At 41.0% G+C, this 27,872-nt stretch overlaps 1 protein-coding gene across 1 annotated transcript in view; it reads right to left on the reverse strand.

The window, feature by feature from the left end:
- Positions 1–2,895: 2,895 nt before the first annotated feature.
- The window catches only part of ndst3 (N-deacetylase/N-sulfotransferase (heparan glucosaminyl) 3), a gene marked incomplete at both ends in the record, with an annotated part of 32,565 nt that continues 7,588 nt past the window's right edge, over positions 2,896–27,872 (reverse strand). The window contains 13 exons of the mRNA XM_083909384.1: positions 2,896–2,925; positions 3,602–3,712; positions 4,353–4,455; positions 6,155–6,264; positions 6,654–6,824; positions 7,156–7,330; positions 7,724–7,847; positions 10,010–10,106; positions 10,516–10,698; positions 17,065–17,193; positions 21,564–21,749; positions 24,191–24,345; positions 25,159–25,246. Of these exons, the coding sequence (XP_083765510.1) occupies positions 2,896–2,925; positions 3,602–3,712; positions 4,353–4,455; positions 6,155–6,264; positions 6,654–6,824; positions 7,156–7,330; positions 7,724–7,847; positions 10,010–10,106; positions 10,516–10,698; positions 17,065–17,193; positions 21,564–21,749; positions 24,191–24,345; positions 25,159–25,246 (1,662 nt within the window). The remainder of the gene's footprint in view (positions 2,926–3,601; positions 3,713–4,352; positions 4,456–6,154; positions 6,265–6,653; positions 6,825–7,155; positions 7,331–7,723; positions 7,848–10,009; positions 10,107–10,515; positions 10,699–17,064; positions 17,194–21,563; positions 21,750–24,190; positions 24,346–25,158; positions 25,247–27,872) is intronic.

Genomic DNA, 27,872 nt, shown 5'->3' on the forward strand with positions numbered 1-27,872 from the left:
ATTTGAAAAGACAAGTATCGACTTAAGTGTTTCTGACTCATGGAAAAAAACGGTATTGCTCGGTGTTGATCCGTCGCCTCTGTAATTAGGTGTCTGAGTCAAAGGACAAGACAATCTGGTACACTTGAAAAACACACAAACGCATACACTGCACTGCCTTCTCGTGTGATGTTTACTGACTGTTATGTTTTAATACTGGAAACTTTCTTCATAAAATTTTGTATATATAAAAATAAGTTGAAATTTGTGTTACAAAGAGCATAATCGGTGTCAGCAGTCAGAACAGCAGAGTTCTTTTTTTTTGTTTCCTAACTGTCAGAGTCAGCACCACTGCGTTGGACAAGTGTGGGTACATAGTTTCACTGGTATATCAAATGTGTCCGTTGGAATGGCAGTCATTTTAAGGCTTGTTCTCACTTACAAAACCAAAAAAAAAAAAAAAAACACATGCAGGAAATGGGACCGGCTGTTTCATTGTGAAGCTTTAAGCGAACAAATCCATATTCTACTGGCATTTAAAATATTTAATTTTGAAGTATAATGCGTGTCAAATGCAATTGTTATTTTTTGTTATTACTGTATTGTTATGCATTTTCTGGATTTTTTTTTAACTCAAAGAAAGTCATTTATGTAATTATGGCATAGTCGACAAATATAAGTATCTGCATATGGTTACAGTATGTGTTCTTGTACCTCAATTCTTGTATTTCACAATGATTTTTGATGATATTTGAATGCATTGTCAACTAATGGATTTTAGTCAGAAATGTTGTTGACAGTCATTGTAGAAGGAATGGAAATGGATGTGGTATCTGATGTAAATGTGTTATTAATTATGAAATAGCACACATTTTACTTATATCTGCTCTTTAGACCTCGGAACCTGCTCTCCTTTATTATTTTTTGTTCATTACAAGGCACACCATGCTGTATTTGAATCTGTAAGTATAAAGTGACATATTCTATTCTGTTTACTTCTGCTTAAGTGGGCGTCCTTATTGTCAAGCAGCACGCCCTTGTGGCCATTGGTAGAAATTACAAAATGTGGATTTTAAAACAATGTCAGTGTACAAATATCCCATGACAAAAAGTTCAGTCGACTAAAGACTATTTAACACTGAAATTAGTTTTTAATGCAAGATATTTGGAAACAGTGAGGAAACATAATTAGCAACAAATAAAATATAAAATAGGTAGAAGAAGGCTTACTGTAGGCGTGAGAATGGACGGTTCTTTGTCTCTATGTGGCCATGTGATGGACTTAAGTCTCAACTTTTGCCTTTTTTTCCTGCTGGGATTGGCACCAGCGCCCCCTGTGAACTGGAAGGGATGTCATACAAAGTGTCAATATGGTCAGATTATTTTTCCTTTCAGGTGTTTAGGGCTGAGTTGAAAGGTAAAAATGTTGCAGATCATCCAGGAGTTTAATAACTTCATTTATTTAATCTGGCTATAATATATAGTATACTATTATAATAGGCTTCCATCATAATTTATGAATTGAATAACACCATTTTGTGTTATAATTCATAATTATAATTGAGTTATTAAATACATTTAGGTATATAATAATAATAAGTATTACTGCATTATAAAGTAATAGAAAATGTAATTTATTTAGGAAATGTTCTTTTTTTTAATTATGGAAGGTACATTTTGATGTTGATTTATCAGAATATTATTGAATGGTAGGCACATATTCCATTTTACTTACCTTGGAGGGCAGTCAAACAGTTAATGTGTGTTGGCTTGCTCATTAAAAAAACAAACATGGTGTCAGTCATATCCATTCCTTTAATTTGGTTTCTGTGTTTGACATTTAGGTATTTTTTGTTCTGGTTTTTTTTGCATTGAAACTGAAGCTAAACAAATGTAGGCCACTGGTTTTAAAAAAAGGAAACAAAAAGGAGGTTGAGACTGAGTTGAGACACCGACAAAAATGTAAGCAAGTACACAGTTGCTATTTAATGAGTCTTGGAATTTAGTGTCATATCCCTTAAGAGTCATTTTGGTCATTTTTCTTCCCTCAGACTCATGTCTCCTCAGTCCTTAGCGCTGAAATCATCAGCACTCATGCTCTGCTAAATGGGCACAGCGTCCTCCTGCATGGCTTGTCACAGGAAAATAACGAGCAGGCAATGCATCTTAGGTTTCGTAAATCATTTCCAGCCTTGGGTGACATCTCTAAAGGGTGGAAAAAAAGTTACTAGATTTACCAGGGGGGGGGGGGGGGGGAACAACAAATCAAAAAAACATTTACAACATATCATGGGAAGTAACAGCCTGGAACTCACCCTGAGTCTATGCACTTATCTCGCTCCCGCGTTCTCTCTGTCCACGTGATATAAATTCTTTAAAAAAATAAACGCAAACCATAGAGGGTGCATTTGTTTTGTCTTGGAGAAAAAAAATTAAAAATACGGAACATAACCTAGTGCAAAGTCATTTCAAATGGGAACCACGCACAGCTGACCAGCGCTGTTCTGGGAACATAAATTAAAACGTGGAAATTAAAGTAAAAACAGAAGAGAAGAGTCAACCAGCACAAGTCACTGCAGATGTGTAGGAGAGTCCGCCACAGTTCAGGGCAAGGTTTGGGCATCAAGACTCACCATATGCTCCTCTTCATCATTTTAGTCCCACTTTTCATAGAGCTGTAAGAAACACTGGGAAATTGTCTCTCTATCCATCCGTTCGTCAATCCATCCATCCAGTAGTGCAGTTCTGGCACAGCTCCTCTCTCATTCTGGGACTTCTGCTCCTCTCTCTCCTTCAGCAGTGTCCAAGTCACTGAGAGAAACAAGGCTCCTGGTCTTCACCTTCACCTCAGGATTCACGAAAAGACGGTGAATCCGATGGCTCCTGGTCATCCCCTGGTCTTTGACTCATAGACAGTTAACCCCGACTCATGGACGCAAAGGTTATCTAACCTTAAAAAAGAGGCGCAGAGAGGGAAGGGATTGAGCGGGAGTCACAAAAGGGAGGGAGAAAATGAGAGGGAGGAAAATGGCATTTAATTACATTGAGTTCACTTTGCAAAGCATAAATAAAAGAAAGAATTTACTGGCAAAGCTAAGCGGACTTGTCAGGCGACTCCCGCTGTAAAGCTGCATGCTTAGATTAAATTAAAAAAATGTACTTTTAACAGAATGAGGTCATGTGTTTTTCTCGCAGTAAGCATCCTTATTTATTCCAACATTTTGTTTCATGCTGCTCACTTCATATGAACTGTCTATAATACTGTGAGAGTGCTTAGATTGTGTGTGTGTGGGGCCTGAGCTGAAAAGGTGAGGTCATACATTTCCATGCGCCAAGCAGCATTTGCATCAAATTTTAATGATTCCATGGATTTGTTTGCTAATTTCTCCATCGCTGTTGATCGCTATCCCGACAAGCCGCACTCGCCCTCGAGACACATAATGAATATCAACCGAGTTTGCGATCCACAAAATCTAACATTAATTGAATTCCATTTAGTCGTTTTCAAAGACGCGCTCAATAATTCAGCCGCGCTAAATTCACTGAAGCAAATTAAGTTTGGAGATTTGGGAGAAAATGCACATGCTGTGAAATGAGCGCCGTGGAGTTTAACGCCGCTGACCTTCTGCAACTCTTCTCTTAGCCAGGAAGGAAGAGGCTGTCCGAGGCGATGCAGCAGCTTTGACAGCTCCACGTTGTGCTCCCTGTAATACCTGGAGAGATAGGCGCGTGCCTGAGGAGAGGGAAAAAACAAAGTTTGAAAGAGGGGAAATCTTGAAACAGGTCATTAAGGGAAGAAAGGAGTAACACTCGTATAGTAGGAGGGACAGAAAACAAGGGAGTCAGCGGCAAACAACAAATATAGCAAGATTAATGATGTGCCACCATATTTAGATCTAGCTTTTTCCTCCTCAGTAGGGACTTGGGGACCACTAAATGCAGAGAGTTATGAAAACAGCTCAGAAAAAAGAGGTTAAAGGGAGGGAGAACGTTACATTGAAAACTCCTCGTGTCCCTTTCTTGAAAACTGCAATACGGTTTAATTACATGGAACATTCAGGTGCAGCCATTAGCCACATGTGAGCACATGGGGAAGGTCAAGTTGTAGATTGGAGACTCTTCTGAGAATTTAGCAACAAAGGCGGCGATTTATGAATTGAATATACTCCTGGTTTGCTCCTCCATTAATCCACCCCATCATTTCTCTGAAAGGTGTTCTGTCACTCACAACTAAGGCCTCATAATTAGGACGTATCTTTCTGGATGGATCTGATTGGCTGGAAGTCTCCAGTCATACACCAAGTCGCCACGTTGTTTTCAAACATTTCATTCAAAGCACACACATTTATAAATAAAATATAGGTGTTGTTTACCTCTGGGTCCATAGGCGGGTACTTCCTCCCTTTGCTCTTCCCCAAACATTTTGTCTTCCCTCCCTCGAGGAGCTGACACCAGAAGCCTTTCTGAGGGTCAAACCTGTGCACAGAACAGAAAACAACTAATATAGACAGAAAGACAGAGAACGGGGGCTGGGTGACAATAATCTCCACAATGAAACATTTCCCTGGCTTTGCAAATAAATCTCAGCGCTTCCACAATTTCCATAATTTCCCATGATTTCAGCACTGCTGTAATTTATTTTATATCTCTATCTATTCTACCTCTTCATGACCTTCCTTGTTGTTGTGCAGCCTCTCTCTCGCTCTCTTTCCTGCACCTGTCAGATTCAAATTATTCTGCATACATTAGGATGTAAGGAGCGGTTATTTGAGTAACAGTTGCCTTTCTATCACCAGTTGTGTCATTCTCAAGGCATTTTGAAATACTTAGACCAGCCCATCTGGCAAACAACAACTATGCTACATACGTCTATTTCATATTTAATCAATAGAAAGCAGTTGAACAGGTATACCTAATAAAGTGACCAGTAAGTGTATACATGTGCTTAATTGAGTATGAACAAAAATCACCATGAAGGAAACAATACAAACACACAAATGACTATTTATTAAAAGTATGAATGGTAATGTGACTGAAATTTGCATTACTTTAATTTGTAATCTGGCGGCATGAGTGGGCGACACTTTCAGAAAAGTGGTTGCTGCTGCTTTTACGTTGACAGGAGTCAGAAGAAGAAAACGTACAAAGAGAGGGATTAAATAAAAGGGCTCCAGTTTAGAGGATCTGTCAGACTGCTGCAATGTCAAAAAGAACGAGAAGGAGAAAAGAAAGATTAGGGTTTTCTTTAGTAGAACGTGTTCTCCACTCAGGACACGCGCGCACACACACACACACAGTTTCCTCATGATTCTGTCAAAATGCATCACTTTACAAATTATTTATATTCATGTGGGCTTGTGATTTGAGACAGAGGCACTTTCTGTCCCAATCTGAGCGGCAGATTTCTGATGTCTCTGTCTGGAGATTTCGGGACTCGCAGGCAGATTGCATTGTGACGAGTGGGGGCGCTTGAAAGGTAAACAGCTTTCCACTTCAACCCGAGTTTGAGATCGCGCGCAGCATTTCTAATGGCGCACAGGTTGAGGACGAGTCGAAACGGTTTAAAAACATTTTCTCTGAGATGTCGGCCGTCCCTTAAATAACGTCTTAGACTGCCGATGTCAGCGAGCAATTTGTGGTTTTACTGAGTGTTTTGAAGGTTGATCGATTACTCGAGGATTACTGAAATTAAGTTTCTCTAATCTAATCTAATAATATTATATATGTATATATATATATATATATATATACACATATATATATATATATATTTTGCCTACACAATTGTCCAAAATGATGATACTATACTATAATAACCAGTATTTTATTAGTACATCAGTACACTCTTTTGTTAATGTTCCATGCTGCCGAATAATTTCTGTCCTGCCTTCTAATCTTACTTTGACAAATTTCAAATGAACCCAAGGACACAAATCATGCTGTCAAGCGATGTCGCTATCTATGACACCACTGGCTCTACTGTAGGGACTGAACAAGAGGAGCCAGCCAGTAGATGTCAGGCTTCACACAGATTTAGGTTCAGAGTCCTGTACAGCTATTTCTTTTCAATGGAAACACGGTGAAAGGTGTTTTTACCCTTGGATACTTGGGAGGACTGTAGACACCGGGGACAGCTTTGAAGCAGAGACTGACGTTTTGTGCAAAAGACACTTACGTGAGGGCCTGCGAGTAGTTGAAGTGGGGAGTGACTCCCAGGAACTTCTGGACGACATCCATCACTGACGCAGGGTCACTTCTCAGCTGATGGCCATCGATGATCATCACCTTCACACAGATACATTCATACTGTTAATAAATAGCATAAGCAGTGGATACAAATAAAAGCACAGCATAAGCTTTTTCAGGGTAAACTCATCCACTTTTAATGGCTTAACCTGAATTAACCTGGAAAAAAGAGCTTTGACAGCAGATGGGATGTATCCCTTGACTATTGTATTTACTTGTGACTTCACTTGTCTATTGCCAGGTAATGTGCACAGAAATGCTACTGTATGTAGTTGTTTTTTTAAGAAAATACAACCAGTAATAACTCATAATAAAGGTTGAAAACGAAAGACATATTAGGTAAATCATGTTAGTTCAACAGTGCTTCAATTACAAGTACTTGCACTAAGAGGTATTGGTATTTTATTTTTCACTCTGTCTGCACATACTTGGTTAGCAGGGTAGTGCGTGAGCCATCTCTCGAGGTGTGTGGAGTAGAGACCGGGGACGAGGCAGCGGGTCTGCAGGGAGCGCAGCTCAGCTGGTGCTCCCTGTCTTGCACTGATGACATCATAGAAGGTGAACTGCAGGGCGGCGTGGTCCTCGTGGGCTCGTTGATGCTGGAGAGGTTAGCAGACAGCCAGATGAGCATCACAGAACCTGTGCATCGCTTCCATTCGGGTCACTTAAACATCAAGTTATATATTCACAGCCTTGCATGAGAGAGTTTATACAGCGAAATAACATTTAAGCCGTGATGTTGTTGATTAAATTCTCATTCAACTGATCCTATGACCTTATTCTTGGTGAGATTGACAGATAAATTGATCTCATCAACTCCACACTAGAGATATGAGTGTGTGTGTGTGTGTGAGTGATGGCTAAAAAAAACCAATACAGTTAGTGATTGCTAATGTATTCTCTGTGTGTTTTTGTGTGTGCACAGTGTACCTGATACCAGCTGTAAGCCCTGTCAGCGGGGTTGATAAGCAGGGTGATGATCTTGGCCTTGGGCAGCAGGGCAGCAGCTCGCCTCGGAGACTCCTCTGAGGGGAAATAGTTAGCGCTCTTCTCAAACAGAAAGTCGGTGCTAACGTTAGATGGCACGGGGAAAAACTCCATATACCTGGAGGCAACAGACAAACATTGAGAGGGAATCATTAACACACTTGCAATGTCCGCACTCATGCACATTTACTAAACTCTTACACATTTTCTCAAAGTCATGCACGACCTCTAAAGTTGTTGTCTCTGTTTAAACAGTGAGTTAAGACGTTATACTCCCCACTTTTTAATGAAGAATATGCTGCGTCATGTCTTTTCTGAGCGACTTCAGATAATGCACCAGCTGTGTCTTGTCAGCTAAGTAACCCAATTTAGGCAGCCATATGTCGTGTTGACTTCCATTTTTATGGGCTTAAAAGATCATTGTTGTTTTCACTTCAGGTTTGGAGCGATAAAAAGGCACAACAAAAGAATGAAAGACTGTGTGTGTGTGTGTGTGTGTGTGTGTAATCACCAGTCAATTCCTTTGTGGTAGTTGTTGGTGTTGAAGAACTGGACCTCCTCGTACGTCTTTGGACTGGGGAAGTTGCTGGAGATGGATGGATGCATGAGCAGGAATAGATAAAGTGCTGTCGTTCCTGAAAGAGTGGGCATAATTCATAACTGGCTGGTTAATTCAGTTTGTGTGTGTGCGATTCAGTTATAGACACAGTAAAAGTATGTAACACAGTATCTCATTTCCTTAAAACAAAAATATTTAAAATGGATCACATAGAAAAACCTCTCCAGTAAAAGCACTTTATGATAATACATCATAGTAAATCCAGTTAAACGGTATGTTAATAAGCTTAAGTAAAGCAATTCCCGGCCCCCCCCGGGGATTCAAAAAGTATTTCTCTTTCTTATTCTGTTTATTCAATTAACCACTATAAGTTTTTCATGCACTCAAATGAACTCACATTTAGAGATGAAAAACCTTTGTAACACAAAATAACTGAACATAAACAAGGATGGATTGTTTTGGATACTTATGAGTGATTTGGGGTAAATACAGTGATGGGAGAAAGTAGTGTACGCTTAAAAACGAATGCCTAACACTATTAATTCAACATATTTTATTATATTTCCATATCATATTTGTGTGTATGTGTGTGCTGGGTCATTTACGTTTCCCTCTTTTTGGTTATATCCTGTTTTCTATTGTTATCCTGTAATCTACCCTTGTTAAATGTTACTATGGCGATGCAGAATTTTGGGGAAAACTGTCAGTACCGGATTTGAGCTTTAAACAATGCTGACAAACGGCTTTGCAGATAGACGTGACAACATGAACAGCCAGCTTTCAATAATTCAGATATGATCGCTCCTTAATACAAATATCTTTGTCTGTGAGGGCATTATAATTTGCCAAAACTTTGCCCTTTTATCAGGTTTCATGACTTGTGGAGTCAGGCCATGTTGCTTTTGATATAGTTATCATAAAACTTAAAAGGTCCAGTGTTTAAAAATTAGTGCCATCTAACAGTGATGTGCAGACTGCAACAAATGGAAAAATTCCCCCATGCAGGTGAACTAGAGCAGTCTTTACATACTATAGAGGATGTTCAAGGGTTCGAGGTACACTTTATTTGCACTGGAGACTCAGGGTATACAAACACTCCCCACACCTGGGCTTCATCAACGCCGATCAGTGCAACACACACCTGATTGCAGTGAGTTGATTCTCCCACCACTCCTCACAGAGCCAGAACCCTCACATTACTGTCATTCATCATGTTTGTGTGTGTGTTTCTGTCTTGTTTTGTCTGTTCCAAGCTGTTGTAGAAGCATGAAACAAGACCCTTGCTAAAGTACATATAAAAGGCTCCTGCAACATCTTTTTAAATGTTAGAGAAAATATACTTATACACACATACTTATGTGTAGTAAATGTAGTTTCTGTTAATAAACCCTCCAAAATGATATGCACTGGACCCGCGTTCTAGTTTCCTTGATAGCTGTGTTCTTCTCAAAATGTGCTATTTGAAGCGAAAGCCTTCTCACAAATAACTCGTCTAGTCAGCACTACTGTGCTGGGCTCTGCTGTCCCGGGTGGGGGATAACACAAGAAGTGTGTGTGTGTATGTGTGTAAAGATTACAGGTTTCCCCATGAAATGATTCAACACCATTTTACTCCAATCAGTGCCGAGGCTTTGGTTGTGCCCTCCATTCACCCCTCAACAAGCTCTCTCCTGGCTCTGTACCTCATACTCCTGTTTGATCTTCACTCAGGCCGCTTCCTGTGAGCTTTAGCGTCTCTGACACCCTTTGATGAAAAGAGAAACGTACCGATGTACTGCTGTGTGTTCTCGTGTTACTATAATGACCCTTATCCTCCCCTTTCAGAAAACGATCACCTGGTTAATTAGCAGCTTTAAAGACGCTCTTCGCAAACTCACGCCGACAACAACAATAATTAAAATTCCAGCATATGGAAACAACACCCAGCGCCTACGTAGTGTATACAGATTAATCATCTTAATAATGTGTCGTTTTTTGTCAAAGTAAGAGTAAGAGTGAGGAGGAGGGTGGCAGCACAATACAGTATCGCTGTACATCTAAAGTTGGGAGTATGTGGGTGGAAGAAAGAAGGTGAAAGCCTCCTCCTTTGTCTCCCTCTGACAGCACCAAAGGGCGAGGGGGATTAAATGAATGGGCTCTGATGTGGAGTACCTACACACCTGGGCATACAGAGGGAGTTTCTTTGTTGCATGTGCATGTTTGAGAGTGTGTGTGTGTGTGTATATGTGTGTAGCTCACCTGTTTTTTGTGGCCCTATAACCATGAACTTGGGTAACCTATCGCAGGTTTTTTCTTTCGACCAGATGTCTTTATGTCGTTTGTCATCGCACGGGTTCTGCAGGATCAGATGCAAAGTAAAGACAGTGGAAGTTAAAGTGCATGTAGCACTTTGGCCATACAATTAAAAAAAAAGGACAGTGTTGTTATTACCATGGACTTAGAGCACACATTCATATAAATCAATCTACTAAATCTTCATAAAATCCATGCGTACTGTGAAAAGAAAACATGAATCCCTGTCAAAATCACCAAATTAAACTGGTGTAAATCCTTGTCCATATTCTGTTGGTGGCTCTTACGCCAAAGAAAACCAAACCACATTATTTCTCTCTTTTACTTTACTCTTTATACTTTTTTTTTTCAGGCAGCATAAACAATAAGATCCCAGTGCATCGTAAAAATGTACAGACTTGTGTAGAATCACACATGCCCATACATGTGGGCAAATACCCATGCAAACACACCTGCCAGAGAGGGTTCCTTTGTTCTGGGAAAAGCTGGAAGTATTTGTGAGCGAGCTGCAAGGGCGGAAGAGTGTGGAGTTTCAGGTTGGTCCACGAACGAAGAAAGGAGGCCAGATGGACGAACGTGTAAAGACCCAGTCGATCGTTGCCATAGTTTGACAGGTGAGTCATAAACACGCTGATCTGTGGAGTGGAGAAACAGAGAGAGACACAGAAGGGTAAAGGAAAGCAGCCATGCTTACTGCATTGTGCAAAAACTGTGATAAAGACAAAACCTTATTTCCCAAGTTCCGATGAAAAATGAAAACTGAAGTCAGCACAGAAAATGTAATAACTGCTGCTGGGGCTGCAGTGGAAAGCAAACGTCTTATTTCTCAGCGTGTGATGGTTTTAGAGTTGCAAAGTGAACAGCGGTTGACCTAGTCTCAATATTTGCTGTCAATTTCCTCAGTCACACACACACACACATTCACTTTTGTTATGTATGACTATGCGTTAACTTTCGGGGGCAACAATTTCAAGTATAGAGAGAGAGAAAATGAGATAAACAGAATACTGGTGTGTATTCACCACGCCGAACAGATAAAGCAAAGGGAGGCAGCATGATACTCCTCATAGCCACTGGGTGATGGGAGAGATGCGGCTATGCACGGTGGAACACGTTTCCCAAGAGCACTGGAGTGTGTTTATGATAGTTAAAGTGTGTGAGAAGGAGAGACTCAGGGAAGGAGCGTTAGTGTGTTGGTCCAGGCTATCTGTCCACGCCTCGGTGCTTTCATCGGCTGATCAAAGAGACAGGATAAGATAGCTACCACAGAGAAATACACACACACACACACACACTTCTTTTGTGATTGGAGGGAGCTTGAGAATGTGAAGTATCTGGATGAAATGGTAACATCAGCCATTACTGTATTAATGATTTGATGAATGTGAGCGTGTGTGTGTGTGTGTGTGTGTGTGTGTGTGTGTGCTGGTATATTTAGCGAGTGAATGCCACATGAGTATTTCCTGGCTCCTCTTTAATGCTGAAGGTTGCCGTAGATACAAAGCGACACAGTGTCAGGGTTTGATGGATCAGTGTCCGGCGACCTGTAAAGCTGCTCAGAATACTGATCGTCTCAGAATACTGATGATGGGAGAGTGTGCGTGTCTGTGTGTGTGTGTTTGACACTGTGGGAGGGAGAATATGGAACAGAACATGTATGTGGCAACTAAAGTGTGCCACTGAGGAGCAAGCGTATGCATGTCACGCTCATTTTTTTTATGTGTATGTGGGTGTCTGTGCATGTCAGAGTGATTGTTTATGCATTTGTTCATTTATGTGTGCCAGACCCAATTTTGCGCATCTGCCACTGCCTTCTTATCTCACGCTCTCTCTCTAAGCAAACGAGGCACACACCATGCCCCACGCCTGCTTCATATCAATCTAACCGATGCTTCGAGCAACAGCGTGGAACCACTGTCAAGGCATCGCCAAGTTCTTAGACGCTCGCCAGTAAAACTGTTTGCTTGTTTATCTTGTTCACTGAATCATAATGTCAAAAAACACCAAAGTGATCCCGGTGAAGTATGAATTGTGCACTTGGAGCAATTTGGAGCTCCTGTAGTCTGACCTATGTGAATATGATGCCATGACAATTTTTCTTTGTGTTTTTCTATGATTCAGAGGTGATTCATGTCCCCCCTCCAAATAATTCAGCAACCTGTCGTAATTAAACAGTTCAGAGATAGTGTATAGGCCTCGCTGTACAAGTATGTGTGTGTGTGTGTGTGCGCGCTGATCTGCGGTGAATGAGCAAGAAAGACACAGCGGGGAGCGTGACACAGACGATCTGAGTGTACCATTCAACAAGAAAACAGTCGTTATGGAGCTTAAGCAGCGGCTGCCAAATCAAACAGTGGCAGACTTGAAGATGATTTGTATTTTAGAGCACTGAACAAAAAAGGCCACTAAAAAAAAAAAAAAAGAATATCACAGATAAGCTGTTAACATAGGGAAATACACAGAGAGGCAATCTGGAAATGCAAAACAAAATAACAAAAACTTGAGAGAATGTTCATCATCAGACGCTGTGCGAGCCTCAATCCATTTGCCAGGTAAAGATTCAATTAAATGAGCTATGTAAACCTTTTCTAAACGCCTCATCTCCACTCCTGAATATTGCATTATTCTGAGCGCCCCCCACATGCTTTTGAGAAAGAGTACAGCACTTTTAGAATTTAACACCAGAATTGGGCTCAAATCATTCATGGAACCAGCCAGGGAGAGAAGTGTAGTCATAAAAGAAATAATTCCAAGCCCACAGTCTCCCTCTTTTAATCTTTGGCCGTTGTCCTTGCCTCTCCTTGCTCCTTCAATTTCCTCTTTCTTCTCTTTTCCTTTTAATGACTCACTCTCTCAACTTAAAAAAAAGAAGAAAAAAAAAGGCCTTCTCTCTCTCCTATCTCATGTTGACCTAGATGTGCTGATGAAGCATGGCACTTCAAACATGCAGAGATGTTCTTTAAAACCATACACACACACACACACACTGTGTCCTGGAAGATTATAAGAACGTTAATCATGTATTTGAGTTTGGTACATGTTGAAATCCCCACGAACATGATTGCATTTTTGAATAAGTTGTTTTGGTGCCCTTGGGTTGCAGGTATCTATCTATTTGGCTATCTGTCCATCTATCTATCGACTGTATCATGCATTGAAAATCTTACATTACATTACATTGAATACACACACACATATATATATATATATATATATATATATGTATAGACTACAGATGTATCTGTTTGTCTATCTATTTATCCCTTCACATATCTGATGTTCTTTCTCTCCTTTAGTGTGTAGCTGGTTAGTTATGCATACATTTCTACTTGATTGACCTGTTATTGCAACTAAAATGAAGTTTGCCCCCAGCTCCCCAACCAGCTTTTCCTCCCTCACTGGTTTTTACTAAACCCTCCCCCTCCACTCTTGCTGTGGCTCGATTCTCTCTTCGTTCCCTCACAGTCGATCTCGCCGTCTCGTTCTCATCAGTGGATAATTGAAAACTAAACATCAATACAGCAAATGATGTCAATTCAATTATTTTGTCTGCTCCAGTCAGCGTCCATGAGCCCTGTATTCGTATCGTTATGAGGAACCCAAAAATGTTTTACTTTGTGAGGACATTTTGACCTTTTTAAGGTGATTAGTTGTTATGTGATGGTTAAAGCTAGGGAATGCATTATGTACATGATGTGTTCTTACTAAGGCATAAAAAAAACAAGTCAACAAGCCAAAAATGGCAACCAGAGCCCTGGAGAGAGGGGAGGAAGTGTGCGGGATGCGAGGATTTTCACAGGGCTGGGAAGGAAAGAGATTGTGCTGATATTTGTTGTTTGCCTAATAAGCTTAGTGGCAGAGCTAAGCGCTAAATGTCAGCCCTGATATATGTCTACAGCTCTGCTCGTGTCAGCTAAAAACACATTTATACAAATATACACTTACACACCCTGATACAGGGATGCTGATACACAGATGTGTGTGTGTGTGTGTGTGTGTGTTTGTGTGTGTTTCCCTGCTGTGTGCATGTGGGTCTGTATGTGCATCACTTCCTTCTCAGTATGTGTCTGGATTCTCAAGTGACACAAGATGCCGTGACCTGAAAATTAAATCTCAATCCGTCTGCCACCCTCTCACCCAGCTCTTAGTGTCTCTCCCCCCTCTCGCTCGCCATTTATTGGGGAATGACTTGTGCCCTATTGGATGTTTGCAGAGTCTAGGTCGCACCCGATCGATTATTGAGCTTATGAGAGATGGGGAGCTCGATGACTGCTGATGTAGCCCGGAATGACACAAAAGTATCCAAACACACACACACACACACCACATTCAATAAGTTGGTTGTTGTCGGTGGTAAACTGTAACCACAGGCTGAACGTGCTTCAGAGTCATTGAGAATGAAGCCACGACGTTGCCAGTGTGCAGATCATCAAACAATAGGGAAATCCCTGGGGCGACTAAAACAGTGAGCGACAGAAAACTATCGATTTGCCTCGCAAAGTGCACACACTAATGAAAGCTTGTGTGTCTGATACAAGAGCAGACAGAAGTGAAAACAATGAATCATGTTTTCTGTTTTATGTATGCATCTCGAAGCATCTGTAAGCAAGGTCTGCTATTTATTTTATTATGTTATTACTTATATTTTATGTGTTTAGGGCAGGCACAGTATACTGCACAGTCCATTTCTTCTCAGTTTTTCATTTTATGTGCTGTATGTGCCGTTTTTTGCGGTCGTGTATGTTGCGCGGCTGTTGTAGCACTTTTGCTATTTGATTTGAATTGATTTGATGTGTGTGAGCGTATATATATATATGTGTGTGTGTGTGTGGACTTAGGGGTATGTCATGGCAGATAGATCTCATTTAGTGGTTAAATTGCTATTATGTTTAATAGGTCTCTTCATTAGGAGATACAAGAGGAGAGTTTCATCTTTTATTACATTGATTAATAAAGGGACAGAGGGAGAGAAAGTGGAGACAGAGGGAAAAAAATGTAATTAGCCTTGGTGTTTCTGGCTTTCAAGAGGAATTTCAAACCCGTAATGAGTGTGTGTGTGTGTGTGCAAGTATGTTGTGTTGGTGTTGGTGAGTGTTGTGCACCCTGCAAGTAATTACTATTGCTACTAAAAGGAAACTGGAGAAACAACAGGTGACATTTTTGACGTCCTCTGCGGGTTGTGCCATAAATCAGGCTATAATTAAGTCTAAAACTCAATTTTAAATTTATACTCTGCATACTCAGCACTGCCTGAAAACATATTAGTCTGGACGTTCATTCAGTCACTCAAATAAATGTGTTTTTTTTTCTTTCTCCACAGAGATAATGGATTGCAGGTTTCAATACTAAAGGAACTAGCGTGAATAAACTACTTGAGTAGCTTTTGTACGGCAAGAAAAACAAACCAAAGTCTTCACTCAGTGTTAAACTGGACACAGATAGGTGCTCATCAGCCTATTGAGATGTTTTGAGGTCATTACTGTCCAATGTCCACAATAGATAGCATGCACTGTGCCCCGTTTTTGGTTTCACCCCAACCGGGCGAGGCAGATGGCTGCTCATCTTCGAGTCTGGTTCTTCTTCCTTTCTCTCCACTGATGCCTTGTGTCTGCTTATTGTGTGAAATGGTGAGTTTCTCTTCTCTCTATATATAATATCATATGGTCTCTGCCGTACTATGTTAAGTGCCTTGGGATAATGTATGTTGTGATTTGCCGCTATACAAATAACTACATTTGAAGGACTTTTTCATATAAGTCACATTCCTATTAATATCCTTTCTTTCATTTAGTGTAAACAATAGGTCATAAGGAAAATCATTCGGTCCCTCAGATAGAAAAAGGTAAATTACACTGCCTCTAATGTTTACTCTATACAAACCCCCACAGCCTTTGACTATTATTAGAAAATCATTGTTGCTGCTAGGGAACATTTGAAAAACACATTGTGTAATATCTGTATCAGAGGTGTGGGGGGATGAATAGAGCAGTTGTTGCTTAATTCTTATTATTTTTTAACTTAATATAAACAAAATGTTTGTTAAATCCACTGCCAGATAAGTACAACACAGTGTAGACATAATGAAAAAAAAAAAGAAGTAAACTAAACAGTAAATAATGGAGGACGACATGAAATCAAAAATTGAAAGACAGACATCAGAAATGAGCCAAGAAATAATGAAAGAAAACAAGAAAGGAATGAAAAAAAACAAAACCAAAGAGAATGACAGACAGAGACAAAGTGGTGAAGAGAGAGAAGAAAGGGCTAGATGGGGTTGTTGTGTGAAGCGGCACTCCACTCTGTGATGTTCCTTGAGTTCTGACAGCTCCTCTGGTTCTGCACTCCCCTACCTGACACTTCTGTGTAGCTGACTCTCGCTCCTTGAGCCTCTTTGTGCGTGTGTGTGCGTGTGTGTGCATGTGCAGGGGGGTTTGACTCGAGGAGAGAGATTTTGTTTGTGAATAATTCCTTGCAAATTATCTTCCGTCTTTTTGCCTTTCACAGTGGGCATTGTAAGGGTGAGCATCGCAAATGCCACCAAAAAACCTTATTCTGTTGCTTAATTCAAAGCAGAATCAAGTTGAGCTGACACACGCAGCAGGGGAAGGGCGAGGAGGAGGGTGAGGAGGAGGGTGTGTGTGTGTGTGTGTGTGTGTGTGTGTGTGAGTAAGAGAGCGAGAGAGAGAGAGACAGTGAGCCCCCTGTGGTGAGACCTAATTTAAAGTGGGTAGATGAGCACAGCTCTACAGTCAGAAAGTGAGAAGCAGACCATGACAGTAAAAATGGCACACTTAAGCACATGTATCCACACACACATACACAAAACAAATGCAAAAGAAAAGAAACAACCAGACAGAGGAGGTTACCTTTACAGTGAGATTAAGGGGAAACCCAGTCACTTCCCATTTAAGGTACAAAACGCGACACGGTAAGCAACATTCGTCCAATTTTCACACTGCATGTTCCCATTTGCATGTTTTAAGAGTGTGCGTCTGACTCACCGGGTTCAGCAGCACAGTGAGAAACAGCTCTCCCCCACGGATGCTTTTATCCAGCTCCTTGGGTCCACCAGGATATTCCTTATAGTAGATGGTGTGAGTAAACAAGCCGCATGTCTGACGAGGCAGCACCTGCAAATACACACACACACACACGTCCTCAGTTTACACAGTGCATGATCAGCGGGTACAGGTTTCTTAGACAAGGGGCATTTTATGGAAACAAATTAGTTTTCTATGACCCATTAAAGAGTACTCCACTGAACTATAACAGCGAGGCATTTTCACAGCCTTCTCTCAGCTCCGACTGAAGCCCCGAAAGGCTTAATAAAAACCTATTTTTCTCGCATGCATTTGCACACCCAAGACCTGTAAACATAATTTCATATGTAAAACCAGCAGCGTTTCCCTTTGAGGGCAAATTAAATCACCCCGATTTAATAATTTTACACTAAAAAGGAAAAAAAAATAAAATACGCTGGTTCAGTGTCTTCAGTGTCAAGCCTTAATCACGGCCAAAGTGTAAACAAAGCAGATACACAGAGGAGGGAAAATAACAACCAGGATTTTAAGTAGCAGCATAAAAGATGACAAATATACAGCGACAATGCATAATAATGATAATGATAAATATTACAGTGAAATAGCGCAGGTTCCCGTTCTGCAGATGGTTCACAGTGTTTTGGCGAACAAAATTTTCACCACAGTGACTTTTCCACATGAACACAGGTGTAACATAAACGATGGCGACTATTTTGTACAGACTACACATACTGCAGCTCGCTGGGACTCTGCGATGGAGAGGGGTTCGTAATTAAACGTTATTAGTTCCAACCGTGATGACAAGTCAACAAGTTTTCAGTGAAAAATGCCTGCGAGAATCAAATTACGGTTGTCAAAGGACACACCAATTACTGCCTCCATGTCTACTTGAGCTATGAGGTCCTCTGTCTGGACCTGCCTGGCAGAGATTGCCATCACTACAGCAACAGAGACCCTACTTTCTTGCAGGTGCATGGCACAATGCTTTAATTTGCACCAGTGAAGTTCAACCTCGAGGCTCTCTTAGTTTTTTCTTCTTTTTTTTTCTCCCTCGACTACACCTGTTTGATATTTTTGGCTGTTTACGAAAAGCAGGAGCAGTAATGGATTACTTTGAGCACCGCCATGAACAGGTGCACTGTGCATTCTTGGCCATGAAAATACTACACCGCCACACCCATTTTTTTCCGTGAGTTGCATAGTCGGAGTACCTTCCCAGAGGTCAGTTGCTCAGATTCTCTTTATTGGTACAAGTAAATCGAACAAAGTTATGAGTTATGAAACAAGTGACAGCGAACCATCGCTCCTAAGGTCTGCTGTTAGAAGAGTCTTGAGCTGTACTTGAGCATTGAGGCCAATATGGATTGATGTTCCATAATCTTAATAATTATACTTAAATGCCGACAATGTGTGCTGATTTTTTTAAAGGCTTGTAGGCTGAAGATCAAGTGTTAAGTAGGTGATGAATCAATCATCCTCTCGTGAGATTACTGAATGATGAAAGAGAAGAGAAGAGAAGAGAATAGAAGAGAAGAGGTCTTTATCGTGAACTCCTTGTGGGGCACTTCTCTGTGTGAAGAGAGTAAAGGCTGGAAGCGTAGATATTGGTTTATCTATAAAACACTGCGGACTCATTCGCACTCACACATGAGAGAGAGAGAGAGAGAGAGAGAGAGAGAGAGAGAGAGAGAGAGAGAGAGAGAGAAGGCCATCAGAGCCACAGACACTCAGCACTATTTCACCAAACCAATTATCCACAGAGCTATAGCTCAAACTGATATAGTACATTTTAAAGAGAAATGTACACACACACGCACACACACGCACACACACACACACACGCACGCACACACACACACACACAGAGCACTCCCCTATTTCTCAGTCTGATTTGTTCCGATACTGTGGGACCAGTGGGTGGCTCTCAATCTGCTGACAGAGACGCACAAACAACAATTTTTACAGCCTTCAGACAACGTCCTGTCCTCCTCTGTGCAAACAAAGACGGAGAGCGGCAGAGGTGGGGGGAAGGAGATTAATCGGCTGAAATTGCGAGAAAAATTGGAAGTGAAAAAATAAACGGGAGAGGTAAAGAAAACGGAAGGGGATGTGGAAAGCTGTCCCACGGTAACTTTATAAGGGGGTCATAACTTGTCAGAAAAAGCTCACCGGTTCATGGAGAAGTGATTTAGAATTTTAATTCAGCATACATGCACATATTTATATATATGCACACTTTACAAGCCTCTATTTGCTTTTTGGTCTTGAAACAAGAGACGGTCCTCTCTTTATTTTCCTCCACTGCTTTTGTTTATATTTAATTGTGGCTTTTTAATATATTTGTTCATATCAACAGTTTTCGTCTTCAGGAGTTCGCTGTAGCTGTTGTGTGCACCTTTCAGTCATATCACAAATCATTCGGTCAGCAGATGTTGAAGGTGATAGCCGCTATGGAATTACAGCTGATATTTAATCACGAGCAGTTACCAGCCATGTAAAAAATGAACCGTTTATTTCTTCTCAGAACCAGATGCTGACGAAACTAATTGAACACTCTTTCCCGCTTGTAATAACAAATTTGAATTTTAATGCCTACAAATAATATATAGCTCTCTATGAAACTAAGTAGAATGATCAACAAGTAATAGGGCTGTCATAAGCTGATTGCAATCAACAATTAATCTGATTTGCACTCGCAAGTGTTCTCGGCCCTCGTTGCCGCACGAACAAAATTTCCAATCGGAAACTAGAGAAAGAAAAAAAGCATTGCTGCCACATAAAAAAGAAAGAAGTCGATCGTTTCATTTGAAGGAGATTTGGAACAAAGGCTTCAAAAACAGTGTTTCATCCATCGCGGGGTTGTTGCTAAAGCTTGACAGTAAGTTTTGTCTGGAATTTAATTTCAGTTCAGTCCCTGCTTGATTTTTTTTTTTTCCCTTTCAAAAGCTTTTCCTCTGTTATTGTTTTTTTTGTCGGTGTTGCTTCAATACGGTGCCTTTTTGTGACAGGTTAAGTGTTATGCATGTATTTTCATTTGTTTAGTGCCTTAATATTTAATTCAGGGATTTGCTGGTGCTTCTCGATACCTCAGTATTGGAAATGTATAATATTAAATTATAGCCTGTCAAACTCTGCATTGTATTCAAAGGAAGCTGGATTAAGTTTTGCCTTTTTTTGTTTTAATGACACTGTGACAGGATGACAAGAACTAAAAGCGGACTTCAGGGACTGATTAGGAAATTGACAGTGCTGTCTGTACAACTTGTTTGCTCAAGACCCAAATACAGCAGAACAATATAGACTGGTAATTTTGGTGTCAATGTGATTGGCTCTTTTGTCAATAAGAGAGCAGTTGTGCACGCTGACAAAGAGCCTTGACTGACAAATGAATGAATGAAGAGGAGGAAGAGGAGGAGGACAGACAGAAGGAAGGGTGACAATTTGCCTTGGTGAAGTGAGGTGAAAAGAGCTTTATTCTACTGCCGTCTCAAACACCAACTGATGAATCATTTATCCATGCATTAGCAGTGTAAAAATGCTCTCATTACCACATCTTTATTTAGTTACGCATATCCTGCTTTTTATATACGGTCCAAACGTGTGCACCCACATACACACAGAAAAGCTTGCTCGTACATTGAGAAGCCATTAAATATTAAATCAACAGGGAGCTGAGCAGGCTGTGGTGAGACAGGGTCAAACACTTTGTATCGCACACACACACACACATACACATACACACCAGTGCAAATACTGTACACAGAGGTTGCACACAACAAACAGTGCTATTGATTTTTTGTTTAAGACCACAAGAAATAATCAGCACACAATTTACTCTTCAGCAAACGCTTGCACGAAGAGCAGATAAAAAACAAAAAGTGTTTCTTCAAAGTGAGATAAAAGAACAGACGCACCAAACCGGTCTCTTGTGACTAAATGATTCTGCGTTTAGGCTTGCTTTGATTTCATTTCTGGAACAATTTATAATTCATTGTTTTAATTTCAGTCACATGAATTAAGCAAATCATTTTTTTTTTCCCCTCCTGGCGGGCAAAAGCGCGGCATAATTTGCTTTGGGTGTTAGGTTTGATTTATGATCACTGCAAGATCAGCGTGAGGGAAACACGCGGTATAGCTTCGCAGGAGCACTTAGCTGTGATATTTATAACACGTTTATCTGACCGGCCGACTTAGCTCTCGTTTCAAACCAAACACACATGCGCCCGCCGTCTGTCAGGCCAAAATATCTCACCAAACACTGACTTGTATCGACAGGGATAACCACATTAATAATCAGAAAGATATTTCCCTGTGAAGTCATTTCAATAATAATTGAAACCGTGAAGATGCTAATTCATTTGGACATATATTCAGAGAGAGAAGAGCTGATCAAAGTAACGCATGGTATGAATGAAAATGAGCACATTATCATGTGTGTGCTGTGCGTGTTGTCTCCTCACCATGATGTTGCTGTGGATGAAGCCCTTGCGGTAGCGGGCAGGCTTGAGGTGCGGGTACTCCTCGGTGCTGGTGACCCGGATGTTCCACACGCGCCTCCAGGCCTCGTACAGCTGCATGTGCACCGGGTACACGCCTGAGTGGTGAGGGGCCACAGCGTAGCCCATATCCACCGGGATGCTGTGCTCCTGTACAAATACAGCAGGGTTATGTACATAAACAAAACAAAACAAAGTTATAGCGCATTTAGAAATCTGGCAAAGGGCATGATAGCACATAAACACACCACAGTCTGACCTTGCAGAAGAAGAAGCACATGGTTTGTGTTGTGTTTGTTATGATGCTGGCCTTCGGGGCTAGAAATTAAAAAAAATATACAGTTTGTGTACTCTTGTGTGTGTGTGTGTGTGTGTGTGTGTGTGTGCGTGAGTGCGAGGGTGGATGTTGCTGGGTACATCTCGCAGACTGATGGTGTTGTCCTTGGCTCTGACACACACCTACACACACTGTCAAAGCTAAGCATCAACAGCCAGGGGATGAGGGAGTGGCATACATGTGTGTGTGTAATAGAAGTGGGGAATCACACTTTATGAGCCCATTCACCTTCAGCAACTTGAACCAACGCCCTCTTACTGCATTGAACATGTGACATGACACGGTCATACGAACCGCAGACATACAAACACGTACACATACTGTATGTACAGCGTGTAAATATTTTATACCAGCAAAAACCGAGCAGAGCAGAGCAACAAACACACCTTGACCTTGTGGACTTCAGATTAAAGAGGCTCAGGTGTGCCGATCCAAGTAAGTGCCTCACTCCGCACTGGGATATTTAAACTACAATTTGTTTCAGAAAATTAATACGACACAGTAAAATCTCGAAGTTCAAACACACAGTTTACGCTGACTGAGGTGTGAAAAGTTATTGGTCTTTTGCACATTTGAGTGTGTCCGCATTACACATTACTAACAAAATATATTATTAAAGGTTATGCTCATATGCTGTAATCTGTATAACATTACGTGTAATAAGGCTACATAAATTTGGGGATTTTTCTTCCTTTGAGTGTGACTGGCAGCACTGGAGTTGGTAAAACAAGTGTTTAGCTCGACGAAGGTCTCGGAAAACAGAAGTTCGTGCTCAAAAAAAGCTGCAGTTTTATTAACCAAACACACAACAGAGGACAACGCCATGGTCTCAGGCACACAACTAAAGTGTAAACAAATTCAAAATGCTAATTATCAACAAGCAACAACCATCGCTGCCCCTGGCCAGGTGGCTTCTTATACTCCTCCTAGCTCTACCCTAATTGGACTGGACCATTGTGATGGTAAAAGTAGGTCAACTACAACAAATCAGTAACATTAATTAGCAAAAAGGTTTACAATATACTTAAGCAAATGTAAAATCACACTAGGAAAAACACGATTTGAATGTCTCTGTGTAAATCACACACATACACACAAACACACATCTTCTCAGCCTCAATCTGTGGTCAGCTAACCACCCACAGGTGGAAAGGTTGGAGGGAACCTTTTCTCAGTGCCCTTGGGCAAAAAATGTAAATGCTAATGTACCAACAGCATGTGAATGGGTGTGAATGCTGTGAAACAGAAAATAGGGCTGCATAAGAACTAAATGAATGGGTGTGTAAAGCACTTTGACCAATCATGATCAAGACAACGAGACTGGATATAAATTTTTAAAAAAACAGCAACAACCAAAAGCATTAAATCCAATACTATCCAAAATCCCTTCATTTGATAGAACTGCTTCACTTAACACAGTCTGCAAAAATGTGGGCTGCTTAGTTCTTCTTTTTGGGAAAATAGTGTTTGTTTTGTACAGTTAAAGCTTTATGTTTTGGGTAGGTGGTGACTGCATCAGCACAAATGTGTAGTTCACAGCTTAGTTGCTTAAAAGATGCAAAAACAACTGTATCAGACTGATATAGGTGTTGGTATCAGACAACAAAAGTATATGTTATTCTGCACTCTTAGAAATAAAAGTGCTAAGTCGAACCATATAAGGTTCTTCGGCTTGTCCTCATAGGAGAACCCTTTTTGGCACCTGGAACCCTTTTGGAGTGTTCCACCAAGAACCCTTTGAAAACCCTTTATTCAGGAAAGGCTTTTTCAGAAGCCCTTGTAGAAGGACCCTTTTGGAACCCTTATTTCTAAGAGTGTGTAAGATATCCTGTTATACATTTTATATGTTCTCTCACATGTTGATATTATATTACAACAGTAGAACATCTAAATCATCTTCGAATCAAACATTTTCAGACTGCTTTCTGGATACACACGTTCCAGTTTGTTCCAGCCGGTATTAAGAAAATATGTTTGGCGGGAAGTGAAATTCCTCCTGTTCTAAACCTGTAAACCAAAACATTTTCGGGAGAAACCTAACTAAACTTAAATGTGTCTTTCAAGACTTTAAATGAATGTCATGTCTGTAATTTTGCCCGTGACAAATACATTTCAGTTACATGTTGCAAAACAGCAACAGATGCCCTTGAAGAAAATGCAATTACGGGGAGCGAACGTGATTAAAAGGACACACAAGAAGACGGCAACAACGGAACAGACAGCTGCAACAAACGTGCGTGCACATCCATCTCACCAGAGCAAACTCTTTGTTGAGGACCATCTGCTCCAGCAGGGACGACTCGTTGTGGAAGAGGTGAGGCTGCATGTGGCTCCACATGTGAGGAAACCACCAGAACTCGTCCACATATTTCAACAATAGATCGTCTCCCTCGTCCTCCTCTGCTGTGCCTGCACAAACCGAAACCGACAGGAAAAAAAAAAAAAGGACAAAAAGGACAAAGCGTGAAACTTGCACAGATGTACGAGTTCGGTATTACCCTGGTATAGGCTCCACAATATATCTGGGTTGTCTTAAGGTTGTGTTGCTAAATAAGGTAGCGGTCTGATACCATGGTGATGAGAAGTGATGCCATGGCAATAACAGATGTGTTCTATTTTACATCAGATTTTTTTTGTTATTCCAATAATGTCACCTCTGTAGTTCTTTATTACGATGTATCCTACTTTCTCTTGGTGCACACTAAAAATCACAAAAATCTGTCCTTGGGGGCCACAAAAGGACTTTCAAGCAAACATGGGAGCATGTTAGAGCCAGTGAAGTATGAATTAAAATCACACCCAGATAAAGTGTGAGATTTATAAAAATATTTTTTTTATTATAACCAGGAAAATTTCTCACATATACAAATAGTAATAGATCATTTTGGAAGTCTACAGAAAACCCCCTAAAATGAATGAAGTGGAGCACAAATCATTCAGCTTTAATTGTAAATCAAAATGTTACTTTTGGAACTGGATCCATTTTATTGAAAGACAAATTAGCAGTAACTGAAAGAACTGCAAATATGACAGCCTCTCAACTCCATGAATGCAGTTACACAGTTAATCCGTACTTGTAATGTTATTACTATCCTGCAAATTGGAATTACACTACTCTTTACTGGGTAATTTAAGCGTAGTATTATGTGTACAGTGGGAATATAGCGTTGTATATCACTGTTGTTCAGCTAAGGAGTGAAGCATTATATACAAATTACGAACCTGTGTGGTAAAACTTCCCAGAGAAGCCGAGATTGAAGGTGAAGTTGGAGATCTGAGAACGCAGCTGTGTCTGAATATCAAGGAGAGCCTGTAAGAAAGAAAGAAAGAAAGAAAGAAAGATCAGTCGAAGAACTGCTCAGCACAATATATCAGGTTTATCTCTCCCCAGCCCACACTTGCACAAACACCTGATCTGAGTGATTCTTATGTCTCTCTCTTGTATATTATAGTGAACTCCTATTCACCAGAGAACAAACTCCTGATGGCAGCAGTCACCAAAATGTGATTGGTACAGTGAGTCGTTTTTTTTAAAACTTTTTTTCTTATACTCTTCTAGTGTCTGTGTCTGTCCTTAAAGTTACCTCCCTCCCTTCCCCCCCTCTCGTGGTTTCAATACTTGAATCAGGATTTCCTCCACTTATTTAATGACTTCATTAGTTTGCTGGCCTTTAAACAAAGACTGTAATGAGTGTTAACTAAAGAGAGTTGCAGAGTCACACACACCGACGGTAATGCGAGTTAATGAAGGTCAGTGCATTAGTAGCCTCTGGAGGGTGGGCTAATAACCCCCCACACACACTCCTCCCTTCTCATCATTCTTTCCATCCATCCCTAACATTACCAAGTGAAACGCTGCAACCCACCCCCACCCCGCCCGCTCGCTCCCTCCTCTCCAGCTGCCTCCTTTCTTTTTGATTCCCCCTCTGCACTTCCTTCTTCCTACTTCTGAGAACCTGCAATCGCCTTACTGCCCCCCACCCCCTTTCCCATTTGTCTTCCAAACCCCCCCCCCCCCTTTTCTGCGAACCTCCATCTCTTCCTCGCTTGCTCCGTGAAAATGTCACATTCTCAGGAGATGGGGCTGCTCTAATTTGAAAAGAAGGCTGAAGCAGCATGCAGGAAAGATCGCTCTCTTTCTTTCTTCATCCCCCCCCCCCCCCCTTGCTCTTTCCCGTACAATCTCCCACCCCATCTTATTGCTCTCTGTGCACACATATTATGTTTATTTAAAAATATCATTACACTCACTGTGTGTATTTCAATCTGCTTGGGAGTTTCTGTTGTGCAACATCTCTGTTACCAGGCCTCGTCATGTTGCTTTTAATCGATCCCTCCATGATTTACAAGACCTGAGCAGTTGATGTCAGAGTAAGGAGTCGGCTTCACCTCTCTCTCTCTTTCCTACCACCTCTGTCTCCATAACCAACAAATATACAGACACATGCACAGTGTCTTCATTATCTCTAATCTAATGGTGTTGAAGATGGCTGCATGCTGACAGATGTGCACAGCTCCCTAATCTGATCCCCTGTCTCCTCTGTTGTGACATCCTCTACATCTTACACACACACAAGCACGCTCTCACACAGGTGCACGCGCACACACGCACGCACAGACAAGCATGCATGTGGATACAAAGACGCGTGAATTAAAATTAAGTTTGCAGCTGAGTGCTTTGCATTATAACTCAATATACACTCCCTGATGCACTTGGTCGAGAGGCATTATTAACGCGTGCGCTGGTATCTGTGAAAGTTGGCATAGGTGTGGGTCCAAGTGTGCAGTGCATTAGCTTAAACACCTCATTTGTATTCCGCTACCTAACATCCAAAGCCGAACTCAGAAGAAGAGCCAGGCAGGAATCTTTAGTGATACCGCGGAGCTGCTGCTTCTGCACGTTTTATTTCTGCCATCGCAGTCAACCCTCTATCGCCTGGATTTCTGACACTACAAGCAATTTAGATATTCTGTCATTTGATCGCCCTTAAAATGACTTCACCTGATAAGCCGTGGCAATTTAAAACCAGGCAACCAAAAAAGCAGAACACGGGGGTTTTGAAAGCGATAAGGTGAACTGACCATTTATCAGCAGCTTTCTCTCAAATTGTACAGCTCAGGGATCAATAAGGTTTTCTGTTCCAGTATCTCACTGTATAATATGGTATTTATAAAGCACACGTAATCTGCAGGTTACATAGCATCCATTTAAATATGAGGATAGAAATGTATATTTTCAGACATATATAACACATAGTTATTTACCTCAAAAAGTATTTGTGTTGAAATTACAAAAAAGAAAGTCTGAGCGAGGGTGTCCCACTTTAACACAGCTGACTATTGTTGGTCCCAGTTAATCTAATGTTAGAACGGTGTGGAAGCGGGGAGTTTTCAAAGCTACTCAACCACCTCACAAAGATATAAAACCGACGTCAGGACCTTTCAGATTTAGTAGCACAAACTCAATATGTTATCTTGCCTACTCAGTGCGAGCAGTTCTCCAGACAATAGCGTTACAGCTTCCTTTGTAAGTTATTGTTTCAGGAAATAGGGTTTCATGAGCTGCATCCATACAACAGGATTTTCTGATATAAAATTATCTGCATCCAGATAAGTGTTCAAGCCCCAGTTGCAGAGGTAATCTGTGTCCACACCAATATGCCTATAAACGTGTGTCACGCACATTCCAGTGTCAACAGAAAGTTGATTTGCTAGGTAGCCTGGGTGAACTCAGCCAGGACACACGTCTGGCAAGGACGCCATTTTGGCCAATATCAGAATCTCCAAAAATGGGATTGATCACATTATTAACGTGTTGACGACAGAGTAGTGACGTTACGCCACTTTTGTACAAATCCAACACGCCATCCACTGAGGAGCAGCTCTCTATCGATTCGGCTTTTGCTTCCATTTTCTTTTGCTATGCGGCGCTCACC

Source organism: Microchirus variegatus (assembly GCF_963457635.1).
Source record: "Microchirus variegatus genome assembly, chromosome: 23".
Classification (NCBI taxonomy): domain Eukaryota; kingdom Metazoa; phylum Chordata; class Actinopteri; order Pleuronectiformes; family Soleidae; genus Microchirus; species Microchirus variegatus.